Source organism: Anastrepha obliqua, chromosome 2 (genome assembly GCF_027943255.1).
Source record: "Anastrepha obliqua isolate idAnaObli1 chromosome 2, idAnaObli1_1.0, whole genome shotgun sequence".
Classification (NCBI taxonomy): Eukaryota; Metazoa; Arthropoda; class Insecta; order Diptera; family Tephritidae; genus Anastrepha; species Anastrepha obliqua.
The window spans coordinates 131,444,360-131,462,204 of record NC_072893.1 but is presented as its reverse complement, the minus strand read 5'-3'; the positions used below and the strand labels follow the sequence as shown (position 1 = coordinate 131,462,204).

The 17,845-nt window shown below is 33.5% G+C and overlaps 1 protein-coding gene across 4 annotated transcripts; it reads right to left on the bottom strand.

Annotated features, from left to right (window-relative positions):
* Positions 1-1,403: 1,403 nt before the first annotated feature.
* Positions 1,404-16,916, bottom strand: LOC129237815 (zinc finger protein 140). Of its 4 annotated transcripts, none has more exons than XM_054872758.1 (9): positions 16,207-16,914; positions 10,564-10,920; positions 9,379-9,483; positions 8,960-9,092; positions 8,631-8,725; positions 3,544-3,633; positions 3,089-3,468; positions 2,783-3,009; positions 1,404-2,189 (listed from the first exon to the last, which is right to left on the bottom strand). In XM_054872758.1, exons 1-9 carry the CDS (start codon positions 16,243-16,245, stop codon positions 1,945-1,947), a joined length of 1,671 nt encoding a protein of 556 aa, XP_054728733.1. In that variant the 5' UTR covers positions 16,246-16,914; the 3' UTR covers positions 1,404-1,944. The 4 variants fall into 4 exon arrangements, with proteins under 4 accessions (XP_054728733.1, XP_054728734.1, XP_054728736.1 ...); XM_054872759.1 differs by having other exon boundaries at positions 2,810-3,009; positions 16,207-16,913; XM_054872761.1 differs by lacking the exon at positions 9,379-9,483 and having other exon boundaries at positions 16,207-16,916.
* Positions 16,917-17,845: the final 929 nt, after the last annotated feature.

The window sequence follows — 17,845 nt, the reverse complement described above, 5'->3', positions numbered from 1 at the left end:
ATAAAATAAAAAATTTTAAATAAAATAAAAAAAAATTTAATTAAATTAAACAAAATAAAAACAAAAAAATATAAAAAAAAAACAAAAACAAAAATAAATAATAAAGAATTAATAAAAATAAAAAATATAAAATACAAAAAAATATTTAAATAACGTATGCAATCATAAAAACTAATACATTACAAACAGGGTGACCCAAAATGTACCTGAACAACTTATTTTAAACGCTTCAATATGCCATTAACTTCAAAAATATAAGGTAAAAAAATTATTTTAAAATCCTTATAAGCCTTAAAGTATGCCTTTAAATCTCATATACAGCTGAAACACTCGCGGAGGCTGGCCATTGCCCGCCGAGGGGCGACCGCTATTAGAAAAAACTTTTTCTTCATTTTGGTGTTTCACGGAGATGGAACCCACCACGTTCTCGGAATTGCGAATGTTAGTCACGCACCAACCCATTCGGCAACATTGTTCGTTCTCCAAAAAAAAAACAAAACCATTTCAAATTGTGCACAATCAAAAAAAAAAATCAACAAATTTTCAAACTTTTTAATCAGAATTTTTAGAAAAAAATGCAAGCATATAAAAACGAAATATTCGTTTATTCAAAGTTTGCTATAATATATTAAATAAAATTTTATATTTTTGTAAACAGTGCACACATTTCATCAAAACAAAACCTGCCGGAACATAGTTTGGGTTTCCCTGTTTGTAAATGACTGAAAATTCTTGCTTTCTTTCTAAATATTTATAATACTTTTTTTACTATTTCGTCTTCAATAAAATAAGTTTGGAAGCGAAAAACACAGCGGCCGCAAGCCAAAAACGTTTTTGGGCATAACTTGCTTTTATTTACCTATTTATTGCGCTTTTAATGCTAAAGTAAAGCGCTTCGCAGTGTTTTGCAAATTATTACTATTTTAATTTTTTGCTTTTGGTTCCTTTAACACTTTGTAATGTTTAATTAAATTTGTTTCGTTTTTGGATTTGAAAAATTTATATTCTTGTCACTGACTACACAAGCGACAATTATAAGTAAAATTGCTCCGCTTTTGTTACTTAAAATTTAAACCCTTTTTTGTATTATTTACACTTTTGCAGATGCGCTATTGGTGGTGGAAAATTATTGCAAATTGTGGGTGAAAAAAAAATTTACAAAAAAGATGGGAGCCAAAACTAAATTTTCAGCAGGAAAAATTGCAATTAAAAAGAGGTTGCTTAACAAAATCAAGAGTAATTAAATTTTTGTTTTATTTACAACGACTTTATCTGCTTCTTTTTAATGAAACGAAATTATGCGCCGAACGTTTGGTATTTTTATGTTCCAATACCATCAAGTTCGACTGCGTGCAGTAAAAAAAAAAAAACAAAAAAAAAACAAAAAAAAAAACAAAAAAAAAAAAACAATTTTAACTGGCTGCACTGAAATTCAAAAGTAGAAGTAAAACAAAAAAAGAAAAATGTATCTCCCAAAAATGCGATTCTATTTGGAAAGTCTATTATTGGCATTTGCACAAATGGAAGTTCGAAATTTCGCAAAATTGCTTGCCTCGTTTTTAGACAATTGTCTTCTACACACCCAGCATTTGCCAATGAATTTGCCACCCCGAAGCCGCAATATTTCGTTTAACAGTTTTTTTACACTTAAGTTAGTAATATTTCTTATACGCTTCACGTATAAGCTCTAATTTTTTCCATTTTGTTTACGTTTTATGTAGCATACATCCAGGATCCACGGTCCGTGGCACTGCATGCAATGTAGTAACAAATAAATGAAAATAAAAAATAAAAAAATCACTAAAAATTAAGTTAAAGCCTTAAATATTACACAAGCAGCAATAGTTGCTCCAAGAAGTTGCGAAACTAATTAGAAATTTTCAAATTATTTATGAAAAGTAGTAGTGAAGCGATTTAGTGCGTAGACGTGCAGCGCTGGCGCCTCTATTTCGTCGGTATGAAACGCGCCTTCACTTGGTTGGCCAGCAAATGGTGTTGTTGTTGCTGCTGCTGATGCAATTGCTGCTGCTGTTGCTGTTGTTGTTGCTGCTGCATATGCTGGCTAATTTGCTGCTGTATGGATAGGCCGCTAGCATTGCTGATGACGTGCTGATTGTGCAATGGTGGCTCGTTAATCTCAACTTTGATGGGAGGATTTTGTGGTTCTTTGTTCTTGCGCGGGCGGCCGCCTATGGAGAGCAGCAAAGGAAAACATTAAAATTGATTTTACTGCAATTTCAGTAAACGTGAGAAGAATGAAAAGCATTGAATACAGTTAATTAATATGCATACCAAAATTAGTCGAATGTGGGGAGAAATTATTTTGAATTAAAAAGCTTAGCTTACGCAGGGGAGGAAATAAAAACTATTTTTTTTCATAATTTTAACAATTACTAGCAAATTTGAGGAGTTTGGTGAGGGCAAGCGAAAGACTTTTCGAGCTTAAAATATGTGTTAAAAAATTCGCAACAAAAATTCGTAGAAAAAGAAAACCTTAAACGGAAGGTAAGCATTTGACACGAATAGCAATAGAATGAAATTGAGTAAAAATAGTAATTTAAAAAATTTTAAGAATTAAAGAAAACGTTAAACGGATCTTTTACAACTTCTACAAAGTAGGGTTGCGAAAAAAGCACACAAATGGGCCTTGGTACCCACAACAGCTTAAATTAGCAAATGTTAGCTTGCCGGCGCGTAAATGCCACAAACGCACGTCAAATGCGCCAAATGCAAGCAAACATTTAGTGGCAAGCTTAGGCATAATTAAACTGTGTTTGTTTACGCTTTCTTCCAGTATTCGAACACATACGTTGGCCGGCTGTGTGCTGTATGGAGAGTGGCTGTCCGATCATTGCCAACGGCTGTTGCGGCGATTGTAATGTTATCGATTTCTTTGAACGTTTCGGCGGCGGTAGTTCATTATGTGCGTGATTCGTTAGCAAATGTTTGGACAAATGTTGGCGCACAGCGAACGCCTCATTGCAATTGGCCACCGGACAGGTGAGATACCTAAAGTAGTGAAAATAAGATTTTTTTTTAATTTTACTGCTTTTAATTTATATTGCAAATTTCAAACGCCGCCACTCACCTTCCCTCCACATGTCGTTGCACATGCTTCTTGAGTAACGTCTCCTGATTGAATGAGCTCGGACAGATGTCACATTTGAATTTGAATTCGTCGTGCATCTTCAGATGCTGATCGAGATGCGCCTGCTGCAAGAATTTCTCATCGCATTTGCTGCACTCATATGGGAAGGCCATGCCATGCGATTTCATGTGTGTGTGCAGTTGCGATTGTTGCTTGAACGTCTTGTCTGGACAGCGTGGACAGTAGTAGCCGGTTATGCCGGCATGCGCCTGCAGATGTTGATTGAGCGAGGTGACTTGTGTGAATTTCTTCGGGCACTGATTGCAACAGTATTGCTGCACTTTGTGGTGCGTCTTCATGTGGTTGTTGAGATTGGTCACCTGGCGAGTGTGATTGGGAAGGAAATTAGTATTTTTGGTGAAGAAAACGTGTGTGAAGTGTAAAGTAAAGTGTACCTGTGCGAAAGAGCGCCCGCACTCTGGTTCGATACAGACGAAGGGACGTTCACCAGTGTGCAATCGACGATGATTATTCAAATTTGTGATCTGTGAAGCAAATAATAATAATAATATATTTTCCTCTCTTGAGTCGTCTTTAAATAGCTCGTGGACATATTGTACCCAATTATTATGTTTTTTTCTTTTCGTCTGTTATGACCTTGTTGTTTGTATCATATAATGGGATCACGTAATGGGATATAATCTCTCATATTTTTTTAATTGCTATTTTTTTTATTCAGATTTTATATTCATTTAGCAGTTTTTGTATTTATTTTCAATAATATTTTTAATAAAATAATAATCGATACAGTCCCTTTTATTTATTTTTCGCTTAAATGAAAAAAAATTCCTATATGTATATTTTTCATTTTTTATGAATTCTTATTTTTATAAATAGTTAATATACCATAGTTTTTATATTTTTATATGTAGTTCTCTATCGTTTTATTTTTTATATATTTTTTTGTATATAATTTCTTTTACAAGGTTTGTTTTTCACAAAACCCCTATTTTAGGTTTTTTATTATAATGTTTTTTTTTTTAATTTTTTTTATTAGAATTTTTTTTATTAGAATTTTTTTACTATAATTTTTTTATATTTTTAATATATTTTTTTTTCTTATTATAATTTTTAATTATTATAATTATTTTTATTATAATTTTTTTACCATAACCTTTTTTATTATAATTGTTTTTATTATAATTTTTTTATCATACTTTTTTTTATTATAATTTTTTTATAATTTTTTTTTATTATTATTTTTTTTCTTATTATAATTTTTTTTATTATAATTTTTTTGTATTATAATTATTTTTATTATAATTATTTTTATTATAATTTTTTTATCATAATTTTTTTAGGGAGCGTGTCATTATTCTGTATTTCAAAATTCTGTAAATTGCAAAAAAATTCTGCTTTTTTAAAATTCTGCTTTTTAAAATTCTGCTTTTTTAAAATTCTGCTTTTTAAAATTCTGCTTTCTAAAATTCTGCTTTTTAAAATTCAGCTTTTTTAAAATTCTGCTTTTTAAAATTCTGCTTTCTAAAATTCTGCTTTTTCAAAATTCTGCATGTTTAATGCGAAAAATTCTGCTTTATTCAAGTTTTGTGATTTTCGTCATACAAGAAGTAACAAAATAAACATTTATTCCATAAATATACATATGTTATATGTTTAAGCGATAGCAATATTTTAGTTTAGCCAATTACAATATTTTTTGGAATTCTTTTTAAATATGTAGTGTGACTTAATTCATTTCTTTTCTTAATAATTCTTCGCAGCTGTTCGTTTTTTTTAGAAGAGTTCTACGCAAAAATACGGTGGATTGCGTAGCCGGAGTTGGACTGATGAGGGTTATTTTTTTTAAGCGCGGCCGAGGTCCGCCCACGCGAAAAGAAATTCTACGCAAAAATACTGTGGATTCTATCGAAACTGAAGAAAAAATTATTATTATTATTATTTTTTTTTTTTATTATTATAGAGTTACTCCATCTCGGTAGGGTTCGCAACTACCGGAGATAACATGTGTCCCGGATATCGGTATCAAGGAACAATGCTCTGTTGTTTTGTGTTAAGAGTGTTGCAAGAGTGTGAAATTTTAATAGATCTGGTTTAGAAAGGACCTATATTACAGGTTTTCAGTATAACAGCTTTTTGTATTTGTGCGTGTGTTTTTTCGTTTATATTTATTGATTTTAGGTTTTGTATGAAAGTGTTGTGTAATATTCCTGTTGCTGAAATAATAAATGGTACTATTTTCACTTCATTTTGTTTCCATATGTTTTTGATTTCTTGCGCAAGCTCTATGTATTTTTCAATTTTTCCTGTATATTTGCTGTGTATATTAACGTTATTAGGGACACTTATTTCTATGAACTGTGTGGTTTTTTCTTTCTTATCTATTATTGTTATATCTGGTCTATTGCATGTTATTGTCTTGTCAGTGTATATGGTTCTGTCCCAGTATAGTTTAAAGTCTTCGTTTTCTAGTATGGTTTCAGGTGTATATTCATAATATGGTGCTGTGTCATTGGTTAAGTTGAGAAATGTGGCTATTTCCTTGTGGATGATTTTGGCTACTGTATTGTGTCTTTGTGTGTATTTTGTCCCAGCGAGCATTGGGCATCCCGCTGTTATGTGGTCTATAGTTTCTGTGTATATGTTACATTTACGGCATCTGTCGGATGTGATGGTTGAATCTTTTATTATGTATTTTCTGTAGTTCCTTGTGGCTATGATCTGGTCTTGTATTCCAATGATGAATCCTTCTGTTTCTGCTTGTAGATCTCCTTTTCTTAGCCACGTATATGTGTTTTGCTGATCTATGTTGACATTGTTAACTATATGTGGGTGTTTTCCGTGTATTTGTTTTTGTTTCCATGCTGCTATGGTTTCCTCTATTGTATGTTTTGGTAGAATAAGGCTTTGGTTGTTGAGGTTAAGGGGCGTTAGTTCTTTGTCTGCTAGTACTATTGCTTTATGAAGGGATGTGTCTTGGTTGTAGAAGTATGCTCTTAAGTTATTTATTTGGTTGCTGTGCAGCTGATGGATATCGATAAGTCCCCTTCCTCCATTTTTTCTGGGTATTGTTATACGCTCTTTACATGAATGTGGGTGATGTTTATTATGTTTTGTTAATTTCGTTCTTGTGGCTATCTTTAGATTTTCGATATCTGTATTACTCCACTTGATTACTCCAAAAGAGTATGTTAACAACGGTATCGCATATGTGTTCATGGCTTTAAAAAGGTTTTTCGAGTTCAAGTAGCTTTTCAGGATCTTATTTATACGCGCTAGATACGCAGCGGTTAATTCTTTTTTAGTTGTTGTATGGTCTATTTTTATATTTTGTTTAAAACCTAGGTATTTATAAAACTCATTCTCTTCCATATTTAGGAGAGTTTCATTATTTAGTGTTTCTATTGTGTTTCTGTCCGTCCATTGTCCGCGTTCTATATGTTGGGTTTTGCATTTATCTATTCCAAATTCCATTTTTATGTCTATAGTAAATTTCTCGGTTATTTTTATTAATCTTTGTAGTTCTTGTTGATTTTTTGCATATAATTTTATATCGTCCATGTATAATAGGTGATTTATTTTGTGAATATTTTGTTTTTGACTTTTTATATCAAATCCATATTTTGTTTTATTGAGTATGTTTGAGAGTGGATTCAGACATATGCAAAACCAGAGCGCACTTAGTGCATCTCCTTGAAATATTCCGGTTTTTATTTTAATTGCATCTGTTGTTATATTTATGGATGGGGTTTGTAAAAGTATTTTTGTTGTCCAGTTTTCCATATTTATTTTAAGGAATTGTATATATTTTGGGTGTATTTTATATATTTTTAGAACTTGTAACAGCCAGCTATGTGGAATTTTGTCGAATGCTTTTTTGTAGTCAATATAGCATGTATGTAGATTTCGTTGTTCTTTAATGGCTTGTTGTGTGATTGTTTGGTCTATTATTATTTGTTCTTTACAGCCTTGACTTTGTTTTCTACATCCTTTTTGTTCATTTGTTAAAATGTTATTGTTTATTAGGTGCGTGTATATTTTTTGGGACATTAATGATGTGATAATTTTGTAAAGAGTGGGCAAGCATGTGATTGGTCTGTAATTTGCTGGATTATTGGTTTGATCATTCTTTGGTTTAATAAATGTTATTCCTTGAGTAAGAAAAGCTGGTAGAGTGTTTGATTGGTTTATTGTATCGTTTATTAATTTTAGTAGTCTATTGTGTGTCGATGTTATTGTTTTGTACCAATAGTTGTGGATGTGGTCTATTCCGGGATATTTCCAATTGTGTGTATTTTTGATAGTTCTTGTAAGTTCTGATAGGGTTATTGTGATGTTTATTATTATTATTATTATTATTATTTCCCACGCCACTCTCCCCCCCGCATACCGCGCGAGGCGGGGTCCATTTTCACCGAGCACGACGGCAGTTTCGTGCTGCAAGTCGTGTCGGTACTTTTTTTTTTTTTGTGTTATGTTTTGTATTATTTTATTAATATTTATGTCAGTGTTTATTTATTTATGTCAATGTTTTTCTAATAATGTTGCATGTTTTTAAAATGACTGCTTTTTGTATCTTATGATGTATAATTGGGTTGATGTTGAGTTCTTTTAAGTTTTTAATAAATGTTTTGTGGAGTATTCCAGTTGCTGAAATCACAAATGGAATTGTTTTTACAGTTTTTTGTTTCCATATTCGTTTTATTTCTTGCGTTAGTTCACTATATTTTTCAATTTTTTCTACATATTTTCTGTGTATGTTGGTATCATTTGGGGTGCTGATTTCTATGAAGTATGTTATTTTGTTTATTTTATTTATTAAAGTAATATCCGGTCTATTGCTTATTACAGTTTTATCGGTGTGTATTGTAGTGTCCCAGTATAGGGTATGTTCTTCATTGTCTAAGATGTTTGAAGGGATATATTTGTAATATGGATCTTTGTTTTCTTGTAAATGTTGTTTATTGGCTATTTCTTGATGTATTATTTTTGCAACTATGTTGTGTCTAAGTGTATATTCTGTGCCTGCTAAAATTTGACATCCTGCGGTTATGTGGTCTATTGTTTCTGGGTGTATTTGGCATCTTCGACATTTGTCGTTAGTTATACTTGGGTCTTTGATTATGTATTATTATTATTATTATTATTTTTTTTTTTTTTTTTTTTTTTTTAATTTAATATCTCGAATAATAATATAATAAAAAATAATAATAAATTAAATAATTACATTCCCTCTTTAACATTGTTAACATTATATTTTAATACAGAATTTTGTAATACAGAATTTTGAAAGCAGAATTTTAAAAAAGCAGAATTTTAAAAAGCAGAATTTTGTTTTTAGAATTTTTTACATACAGAATTTCGACACCAACCCATTTTTTTATTATAATTTTTTTTATAATTTTTTTATTATATTTTGTTTTATTATAATTTGTTTTATTATAATTTTTTTATTGTAATATTTTTTTACTATCATTTTTTTTAATATAATTTTTTAAATTAAATTTTTGATTCTCTATCTAACCTGAGTAAACTGTTTGCCACAATCCACACACACATAGGGTCGATCGTTTGTGTGTATGCGTTCGTGATTACGCAAATTTGCAGCCTGTGTGAAGCCTAAAGATAAAAGAAAACAATTTTTATATAAGAAATAAATTTCTAAAATAATTTTTGTTTATTTTAAAAATGTTAAAATATGAAAATATGAATACAAAACTATACTTACTTTTTATTGAAAATATAAGATATGTATGTAAATAATAAAAATTATTTTATATGTAAATTTACAATAAAAACTTATAGTACAAATTTATACAAAAATTTCGTAACATTTCGTGACCCGCTGCTCACCTTTATTGCAAAAATTACAAACGAATTTCCGCTCAGCCGCATGATTACGTATGTGTGTGAGGAGCGAAGATTTCCGCGAGAATGTCTTGTTGCAAAGCGGACAGGAGCCCTCCTCGTTGAAAATCAAGTCCACCTGAGGCGTAAAGCAACAAATATGAAAAAAATTATTAAAAAAAAAAGAAATTATACCAAAGCGAACGCCAGTTAAAATTTTTTGGTTTTTTCAATGAATAATTTTAATTTTGAACTTCAAAACTATTTTGGCGTCGTTGTACTGTTGCTTTCAAGTAATTAAATTTTATATTTTTTTATATAATTTTAACTAAATAACTAAATTTTGTAAGCAAAATTGTTTACTTTGTTTAGTGTCTCTAATTTGATTAAAATTTCTTATACTAAAATTTGGTCATGATATGTACATCTAACTGTTGAATAGTCTTCTCCAATTCAAAGGCGGACATTGTGACCGTTTTTAATTTCGCGCGATTCTGCAAGGAAACCTGGCGACGATTTTGCCGGTTTTGCTGCGAATAAAAATGGAATAAAAAAGATAGAAAATGAAAAAAATTCAGTATGGCTTTTTTTCTCATAGAAAACTTATATCTTTTAATTAAAAATGTAATCATCAATTAAAATTATCAGGAAAAAATATGTGGCAACGAACACAATTTTTTTCGAAATTATTAATTAAATGATGAAAAATACAGCCCTGAAAACGTAAGAGCAAAATATTATCAGGTGTTGTTTTTTTTGCTGCATGAGAACTACCGATATCGATAACTATGGTCTGACAGCTGAGAATGGCAAACTATGTTGACATTTCTGTGCAGTAAGGTCTGGCAAGTCATCGTGAAACGTTTAACGCAAGAACAAGGCTTCCAAATGATGGAAATTGACTTTGAAAACAGAAAATAAAAATAAATCTGCTCGCGAAGTTAATAAACCACTTTCTGTCGAAAATAGTGAATAGCGAGCGCTATCGAGCCATGCTGACTGAATTTTTGTTTCCAAAAATGAATTAGCTAAACATCGACGACATTTGGTTCAAACAAGACGACATAACTTGCTACACAGCGCCCTTTATTGCAATATTCTTGCCACCATTGACGCCATACGGCCAGATTTAATGGAAAAAGTAGTCAAGAACTGCACTGATCGAGTGGGGAATGGAACTGGTTTCCGCAGCGGACATATGCCAGAAATGATTATCAAAAAATAAATGCCATGAAATTATCTGCCAGATTATAATAAAAAAAAATCATTCCTACAATATTGAAATGGTTTGTATTATCATTTTAAGTTTTCAAGCTCTAAAAAACACTCGATAGCAGACTAGAAATGGAAACACTGATTAGATTTTTTTATAACCTAAGTTAATGGAAGACTTATTATTTTGTGTTTATGTTTTATTTAAGGAAGACTTATTTAAATACATTAAACTATTTATTTTTAATTATTTTCGCACCATTTTTGAATTGTTGTATTGGCTTAATTTGGCACAAGCAGAAAACCAAGTTCCGTACGCAATTTAACTAAACATCTACATGCATATGTAAGTCTCGAAAAGCCCTGCCACCTCCTCCAAAAAAAATCCCCTTTCTCACCTTCTCTGTAATCTCGGATGATGACTGCAGACTTTCGGAAGAACTTGTTGATTGCAATTGATGTTGGTGTTGCTGTTGCTGCTGTTGTTGTTGCTGCTGTTGTTGATGTTGCTGTTGTAATTGTTGTGCCAAAGCGTTGACGGCAGCGACGTTATTATTCCCAGCAGCAGCGGCGACGTTATTACTCAGTTGTGCAGCAACTGCAGCAACATTGGCCAGATTTTGTGTATCCACAGTACTTGGGCCTCCAGCACCAGCACCACCACTGCCGCGTACTGATGGATAGAAGCCGTTAGCAGTTAGATGTTCGGAGCACTTGACACAAGTGGGTATATTGTAGCCGGGCACTTGGAACAACTGGTTAATCAAGAACGAGAAGAGAAATTAAATTCAATGGTTAGAAAATTTAGAAAACGAATTTTTAAAATAGTTAAAAAATATATGCGTGCATCAAACTTTTTTCATTCCGAAAATTTTAAGTAGAAATTTCGCAAATGAAGCGAGTTATAACCCTAGGCATATTAACTTGGTATCTAATTTTTTAAGAGTACAGTAGATTCTGTTTTTATGCGACTTTTTTTTATGCGGTTTTCAAATAGTGCGGTTTTTTTTTTTAATTAAAAAATGCATGTCGACCTATCGGGAATTGTACATATAAACAAGATTCTAAACCAGCAAAGCAAAAACTCATCACAGATTATATCAAAAATGCTAACCCTACAAGTATGGAACCGCCTGCATCACCATCCAGATCAGACGTGTACATTTCCTCAAGTGACGGAAGTGATTTTACGCCAAATCCTAAACGAATGCGCAACATGCGGGTATTGTCTGATTCTAATTCTGACGATGTAAATTTATTTTTCGATTCTGACGTTTCTTAAATAAAGATATAATTTTCAAAAATACAATTTTTTGTTTATGCGATTTTATTTAATTATTTCAGATTCATGCGGTCTATGGAACGTATCTATAGTTATAATATGGGACTAGTACTCTTTTTTTATGCGATTTTATTACATTATTTCAGATTTATGCGGTTCTTAGCACTTTTGAAACGTATCTATAGTTTTAATATAGAACTGTTAACTTTTTTTATGCTATTTTTTTATGCTGTTTCTTGCGGAACGTATCTTCTTCTTAATTGGCGCTATAACCGCTTACGCGATTTTGGCCGAGTTTAACAAAGCGCGCCAGTCGTTTCTTTCTCGTGCTAACCGGCGCCAGTTGGACACACCAAGTGAAGCCAAGTCCTTCTCCATCTGATCTTTCCAACGCAGTGGAGGCCGCCCTCTTCCTCTGCTACCACCAGCTGGTACCGCATCGAATACTTTCAAAGCCGGAGCGTTTGTATCCATTCGGACGACATGACCCAGCCAACGTAGCCGCTGGATCTTTATTCGCTGCGCTATGTCTATGTCGTCGTAAAGCTCATACAGCTCATCGTTCCATCGTCTGCGATATTCGCCGTTGCCAACGTGCAAAGGTCCAAAAATCTTACGCAGAATCTTTCTCTCGAACACTCCAAGCGTCGCTTCATCGGATGTTGTCATCGTCCAAGCTTCTGCGCCATACGTTAGGACGGGCGTGATGAGAGTCTTGTAGAGTGTTAGTTTTGTTCGTCGAGAGAGGACTTTACTACTCAATTGCCTACTTAGTCCAAAGTAGCACTTGTTGGCAAGAGAGATTCTACGTTGGATTTCAAGGCTGACATTGTTATCGGTGTTAATGCTGGTTCCTAAATAGACGAAGTCTTTTACAACCTCGAAATTATAACTGTCTACAGTGACGTGGGTGCCGATACGCGAGTGCGCCGACTGTTTGTTTGAAGACAGGAGGTACTTCGTTTTGTCCTCGTTCACCACGTATCGGAACGTATATACCGCATAAAAACAGAATCTACTGTATTAGCAACTGGTCTAAAATTACCCTGCTCAGATAAGTTTGTAATTTGCATAACTTTTCTTCGTGACGTCACATTGGTTGAGAGATGTGAAAAATACAACCAAGTATGCAAGAAGAAGAAATTATACAAACAACACGCGACGTCACACATACAGCGTTTCTGTCAAATTAGTTGAGAGCAAAGTAGCGGTACCACGATAGGCGCCACCTTTTATTCTCTCCATCTTGCTTACACCTAATAAGAAACGCGACATTTAATAAATTTACAATTTTAAGTGGCTTTAATAACTCTTTTCCCTGACGGTATTTCCCGTCGAATTACGATAGAGTATTTTTCTCGAATAAAAAATTTTGTTTTTTAGTTTATAATAAAACCTCTTAAACCTTAAAAAAAAACTTTTTCCCGAATATGAAAATTTATTTACACGATTTGAGAATTACAAACTTTTACATCACCTTGTTTATCTTTGACACGAACCACTCATCGCCTCAAACTGAGAAATATTTGAAGACTTATAGACGTAAACTTAACTTAGAAAACACTAGACGTAAACTTAACTTAGAAAACATAAGGGCAACCTGCGAAATGGGAAACAGGTATAAATGATTACTCCAGCCTTATAAAACTTAATTCTTAAGTTACGTAAATTATGTAATTTGAGAGCGATCAGAATATCATGCTACCATATGATACATTTTTTTTAATTCATAAGCCTTCAAAAATGTGAGTGGAACATTAAATTTTTGCATAAATTTATTTGGTGCGGCATCTCTAAAAACTGCATATGCAGTATGTCGTAAATTATTCAGTTCAGGCTAAATATAACCACACATTTCAAAGTATTGTTTAGCTGAGAGAGCAGGAAATCAGGTTTAGAGTTAGGTTCGATTTATAGATATCGATATCTTTCTATTTGGAAAAATTTGAAAAAAATGCGTGCTCTCTTTATAGTCTAAGGTTGTATACGTAAACTGTTTTGACAACTGGATCAAACATATTTAAGTCAATACGTAACTTAGGTTTGAGTCTAGAGTAATTACAATACAAATAAAATTTGTTACCTTGCTTTTCGAGATGTACAAAAGAATATGTATAGGGTTATTCAATAGGTGCGCTTCAACTTTTTTCCGATAGGGAGGGCGCTTTTCGCTTGTCATTTGTAAACTTCAATAGTATACATTTCATCATGGAACGCTACACACTTGAGCAACGATTGCAAATCGTGCAAATTTTTTTTGAAAATAATCGTTCTGTTGCTGCTATTTTAAGAGCATTACGGCCATTTTACGGTCCATTTAACAAGCCGTCCCGTTTTGGGGTTATGTGAAGTCATTGGTCTACAGTAACAAGCCGGCGACGGTTTGTGAGCTCAGAGCCAATATTGAACACGAAATTGCTGGAATTTCGGCCGATTTATGCAAAAGAGTGGTCGAAAATTGGGTTCAACGATTGGACTTCGTAAAACGTGCACGCGGTGGTCATGAAAAAGAAATCGAATTTCATACTTAAATGTATATGTTCAAACTCGATAATAAAAAAAAAAATTAGTTAAAAAAGTCAAACCGTTTGTGTTTTATTCAAAAAAGTTCAAAAGTTGAAGCGCTCTTGCTGAAAAACCCTATATTTATATGGGAAATTTAAAAATAACAATGCTATATATTTATAAAGCCGTTATAAAGATCCTATGTATATCGAAAAATTTTCCTTTGGTATTTTTATAAAAATATTCCTAAAATTGTCCATATGCATTTTACACCTATTTTCTCATGCATTCGGCAACTCTGCATAAATCCTGCTTGACACACCCACACTCACATTTCGATAAAACTGCCGTTCCGCCGCTGTACAAGCATTTTAATTAAAAGAAAACAAAATTCAGTGCAGCCGCTGCAGCAGTAAACTAGTGAAGGCAATTTACAAGTGGAAAGAAAAGTAAAGCAGAAGAAAACTAAAATATAATAAAAGACCTAAGTTCTGCCTTTTCAATTGCCGCTGATGGTGGTGGTGGCTATTTTACGCTGACCAAGCCTGTACGCATACTGTTCTTGCTATTGTTGTTGTTGCACAGTTGACCAACCGACAACGCGCCACACTTGTTTGCATTTTTGCATTGCTCTGCCAACAGCACTGCTGATTTTTTACTTTCTCCCCTTCCACTCTCTGCTTCTAAATATTTCAAATGCTCCTCTCGCTCTTCAGCCACCTCTCATTCCTTCTCAGAGTAATCAGTCAAGCGCCGCTCTGCCGACTGCTCGCTACCGCTGTGCATGTTGTTGCTATTTTACTCTCTTGCCTTAGCTATTCCGATTGGCACCGCTGGCATCAAAGCCTTCGCTCTTACTCGCAACTTTATACTCGCTGACTTCGCTTGGATTATTTTGCTTCCCACATTGTTGCTGTAATTTTTGCTGTTCGTATTTTTTGTTTTTTATGATTGTGTCTTTTCCGATGTTTTTATTCTGTATATCTTTATTTATTTATTGGTGTGCAGTTTTTTTTAAATCACTGTTTGTGAGCACGGTTGGCACTTACTCACTCGAGCATCGTCGCTGGATGTTTGGCGCAATTTCGTGATTTTTTTTGTTAGCATATTTTTTCAGCGATCCTTTTTGTATTTTTACATTAATTTTTCTACTTTGCAGATTTCTACTTGAATTCGCCTTGTGCGTTGCCTAGTTTTACTGGTGGTTTTCTTTTTTATTACTATTCCGAGTATTTTTTTCTCATTTTTTATGCCTGGAGAAACAGTCGGTCCGTAAGAAGCGGCAGTGGCAGCGACAGCAGCAGCCACACACCATCGCCATTCGCTTTGTTGGTTACTTGCCTACAACCGACCATTAAATGTTGGTGGGGGAATTGTCGTAGAATAACAAAAGAAGCGAAAGAAAAATAAACCCACAAAAAATATAATGAAAATAAAGTATAAATGCGCTGTTCGTCGTTCAAAGTGTGGAGGAAGTTGTGACGCGCGGAGCACCGCGTCGGTGTGGCCGTACACAGACAAAGCGTACATTGTGCTGAAAAAGTAATAAACGCGCTGGGAATCGTGAAGAAGCAGAAATGTAAGAAATTTTCGTATTTGAGACGCCATTTTAGTGGCGTTCAAGCCGGTCAAGTGGTTATTAAAGAGAAGAACAAAAAATGGACTCAATTCGCACACATTTTTTCCTGAACCTTATTACGAAAAAAATTAAACCTTGCTGGTATCCTGAAATAATGCATCCGCAGCCCCGCATTAATGTCCGCATGCCATTTTTGTTGCACTTCTCATTCCTTGATAGTTCATTTTTACCGCTCTTTTTGCACTCCCACACTCCCTCAGTTTACTCGCCCCATCTTTGTGGCTCCCTCCAACCAGCAATACGCGCTTTGCGCCTTGCAACCCACTTTCCAATTTTCCATTTTGCAATTTAGAACATTTAAGAAAAAATACCACCACCGAAACTCCTAAGCATGTGGCTAAATTGCCACTCCCGCCAATTGTGTGGAATACGCGTTGCCCGTCAACTTTGCCGACCAACCGACCGCCCATACGCCTGAAAAATCAATAAAAATAACAAAATACACATTTTTCCCCAACAGTTGAAAGGTAGCCACAGCCGTTCCCCCTACCCGAATTCGCCATGGCGCAAATGCATGTCAAGCAAAAAAATCCGTAATGCGAAAATGTTGTGAAAATTGCTTTTTAGAACCGAATAGATTTCTAAAAATGCATTAAGCCGCGCTTTTTCACTTACCGCTGCTGGTTGAAAGCACAATCTACAGATGCTTTCCATGTCGTTCGTTCAGCAAGGTTTCTCTTACAAACCCAGTGGCGATGGCGACGGCGTTGGCTAAGTCAACTCCCAAAGAATCCAACATTTAGGGGGTCTCGCGCACCAGCACCGATTGGCTGTTCTTTTGACGAACACTGCTGTACTTCAGTAATTCCAGGCTAATCCACTAGATGCTCTCGTTTTCAAAACTTCACAAATGTACACTTTTATATTGCACACAGATTTCCACTTTTTTATTCCTACAGTTTAAATTCTGGCCAACGGAGCACCAGTGTTTTTATTCTTTACTTTTTTTTTTGGCTTCTCGCTTCACTTGCGCCTTTCTGCTACCTACTTGCCTTTGTAAATGTCTTTCGCGTTTTCAGATATTTTTTACCACTACTACTAATGTGCGCACATCTTTTTGTCCAATTAATATTCTTATTCACAATTCTCAAATTGGCGGCACAGTTCTATTGTTTTTTTCGTGTATTTATTTTCTAATTAAAACTCTATGTTTATGTTTTGAATTTTTGTTTTCCACTTTGTTTTTGCTTTCACCTCTTTCTTTCAACTACTTGCTGTCTTTTCCTTGACTTTGACTAATCAAAATAATAAAACTTTTTTATCGCAACTCAATTCGAAGCATTCTAGAGGCGCTCGCTTGGAAATGAAAAAATTTGTCTACTCGTTAAAATTCACCCCCAACTCGTCAGCGTAGTTGTTACGACCAACGCAAGTAATAGTTGGCATCTCGCTCACTCGGGTGCGATCAGTGACGGCGCCGGTTGATGAAATACCCTATTGGAATACACGGAAAAGAGAAGACATCATATATGTAGGAGCAAATTGGACGATTTGTAGCGAATAGAGAATAAAGCAGAGTTGCTTTACGAACAGGGTGATATGGATTAGCTACAAAGTTGATTGGTTAAAAATGCCTAATAAATCCTTTGGATATTCGGCAAAATCACTTAAATCGCTTTAGTAGTATCTGGCTGTCAAGAATTAGTTTTCTAGATGTGAATGTTACGTTTACCCTTAAATATATAAAAGTTGAAATAAAGACAAACATTTCCAGTTCTCGACCCGTTCCGCTAACAAATCTCATTTACGAAAATTCATGGAATTACAACTAATTCAATATATTCCAATTGGCTTTATAAATCAACTCAATGAATCAAATTGGAAACGAGATAAAACCTGCATCTTCTTGGCTTTATATGTTCTTTGATTAAAATAAATCCAAAATACTTTATAAAACAAACAGTTGAATGTAAATGTTAAAAAAATGATGTAGAATTTTTAATCATGCACATTAGTAATTTTAGAATCCATCCTCATATAATCAGAACTGAATTTTTGGAAGTAACTTTGAGAAATTCAAAAATACATTTTTTACTTGTTTGTAAATGAAATTGAAATTATTTAAGAATATAAGAATTATTTATTAATAACTCTTTGCAGATAGATAATACGTATTAGCGCCTACTAGTTGCTTATGGCAAGCAGAAATTCATTCCTTTATCGCTTTTCCATAATTCAGTGTTTCAAATATTTCATTTCAAGTGAAGTATTAATATTTGTTTATTATAAGCATGTATATGTGTTCAAACAAATT

Bases quoted from the DNA above. Each gene is read 5' to 3' on its own strand.
- LOC129237815 (XM_054872758.1), bottom strand. From the start codon at position 16,245: ATGGAAAGCATCTGTAGATTGTGCTTTCAACCAGCAGCG. The intron at 3,010-3,088 runs GTGAGTGGCGGC...TCACTACTTTAG, and splicing joins CAACGACATGTGGAGGGAAG to GTATCTCACCTGTCCGGTGG. The intron at 2,190-2,782 runs GTAAACAAACAC...TGCTCTCCATAG, and splicing joins TTCGAATACTGGAAGAAAGC to GCGGCCGCCCGCGCAAGAAC.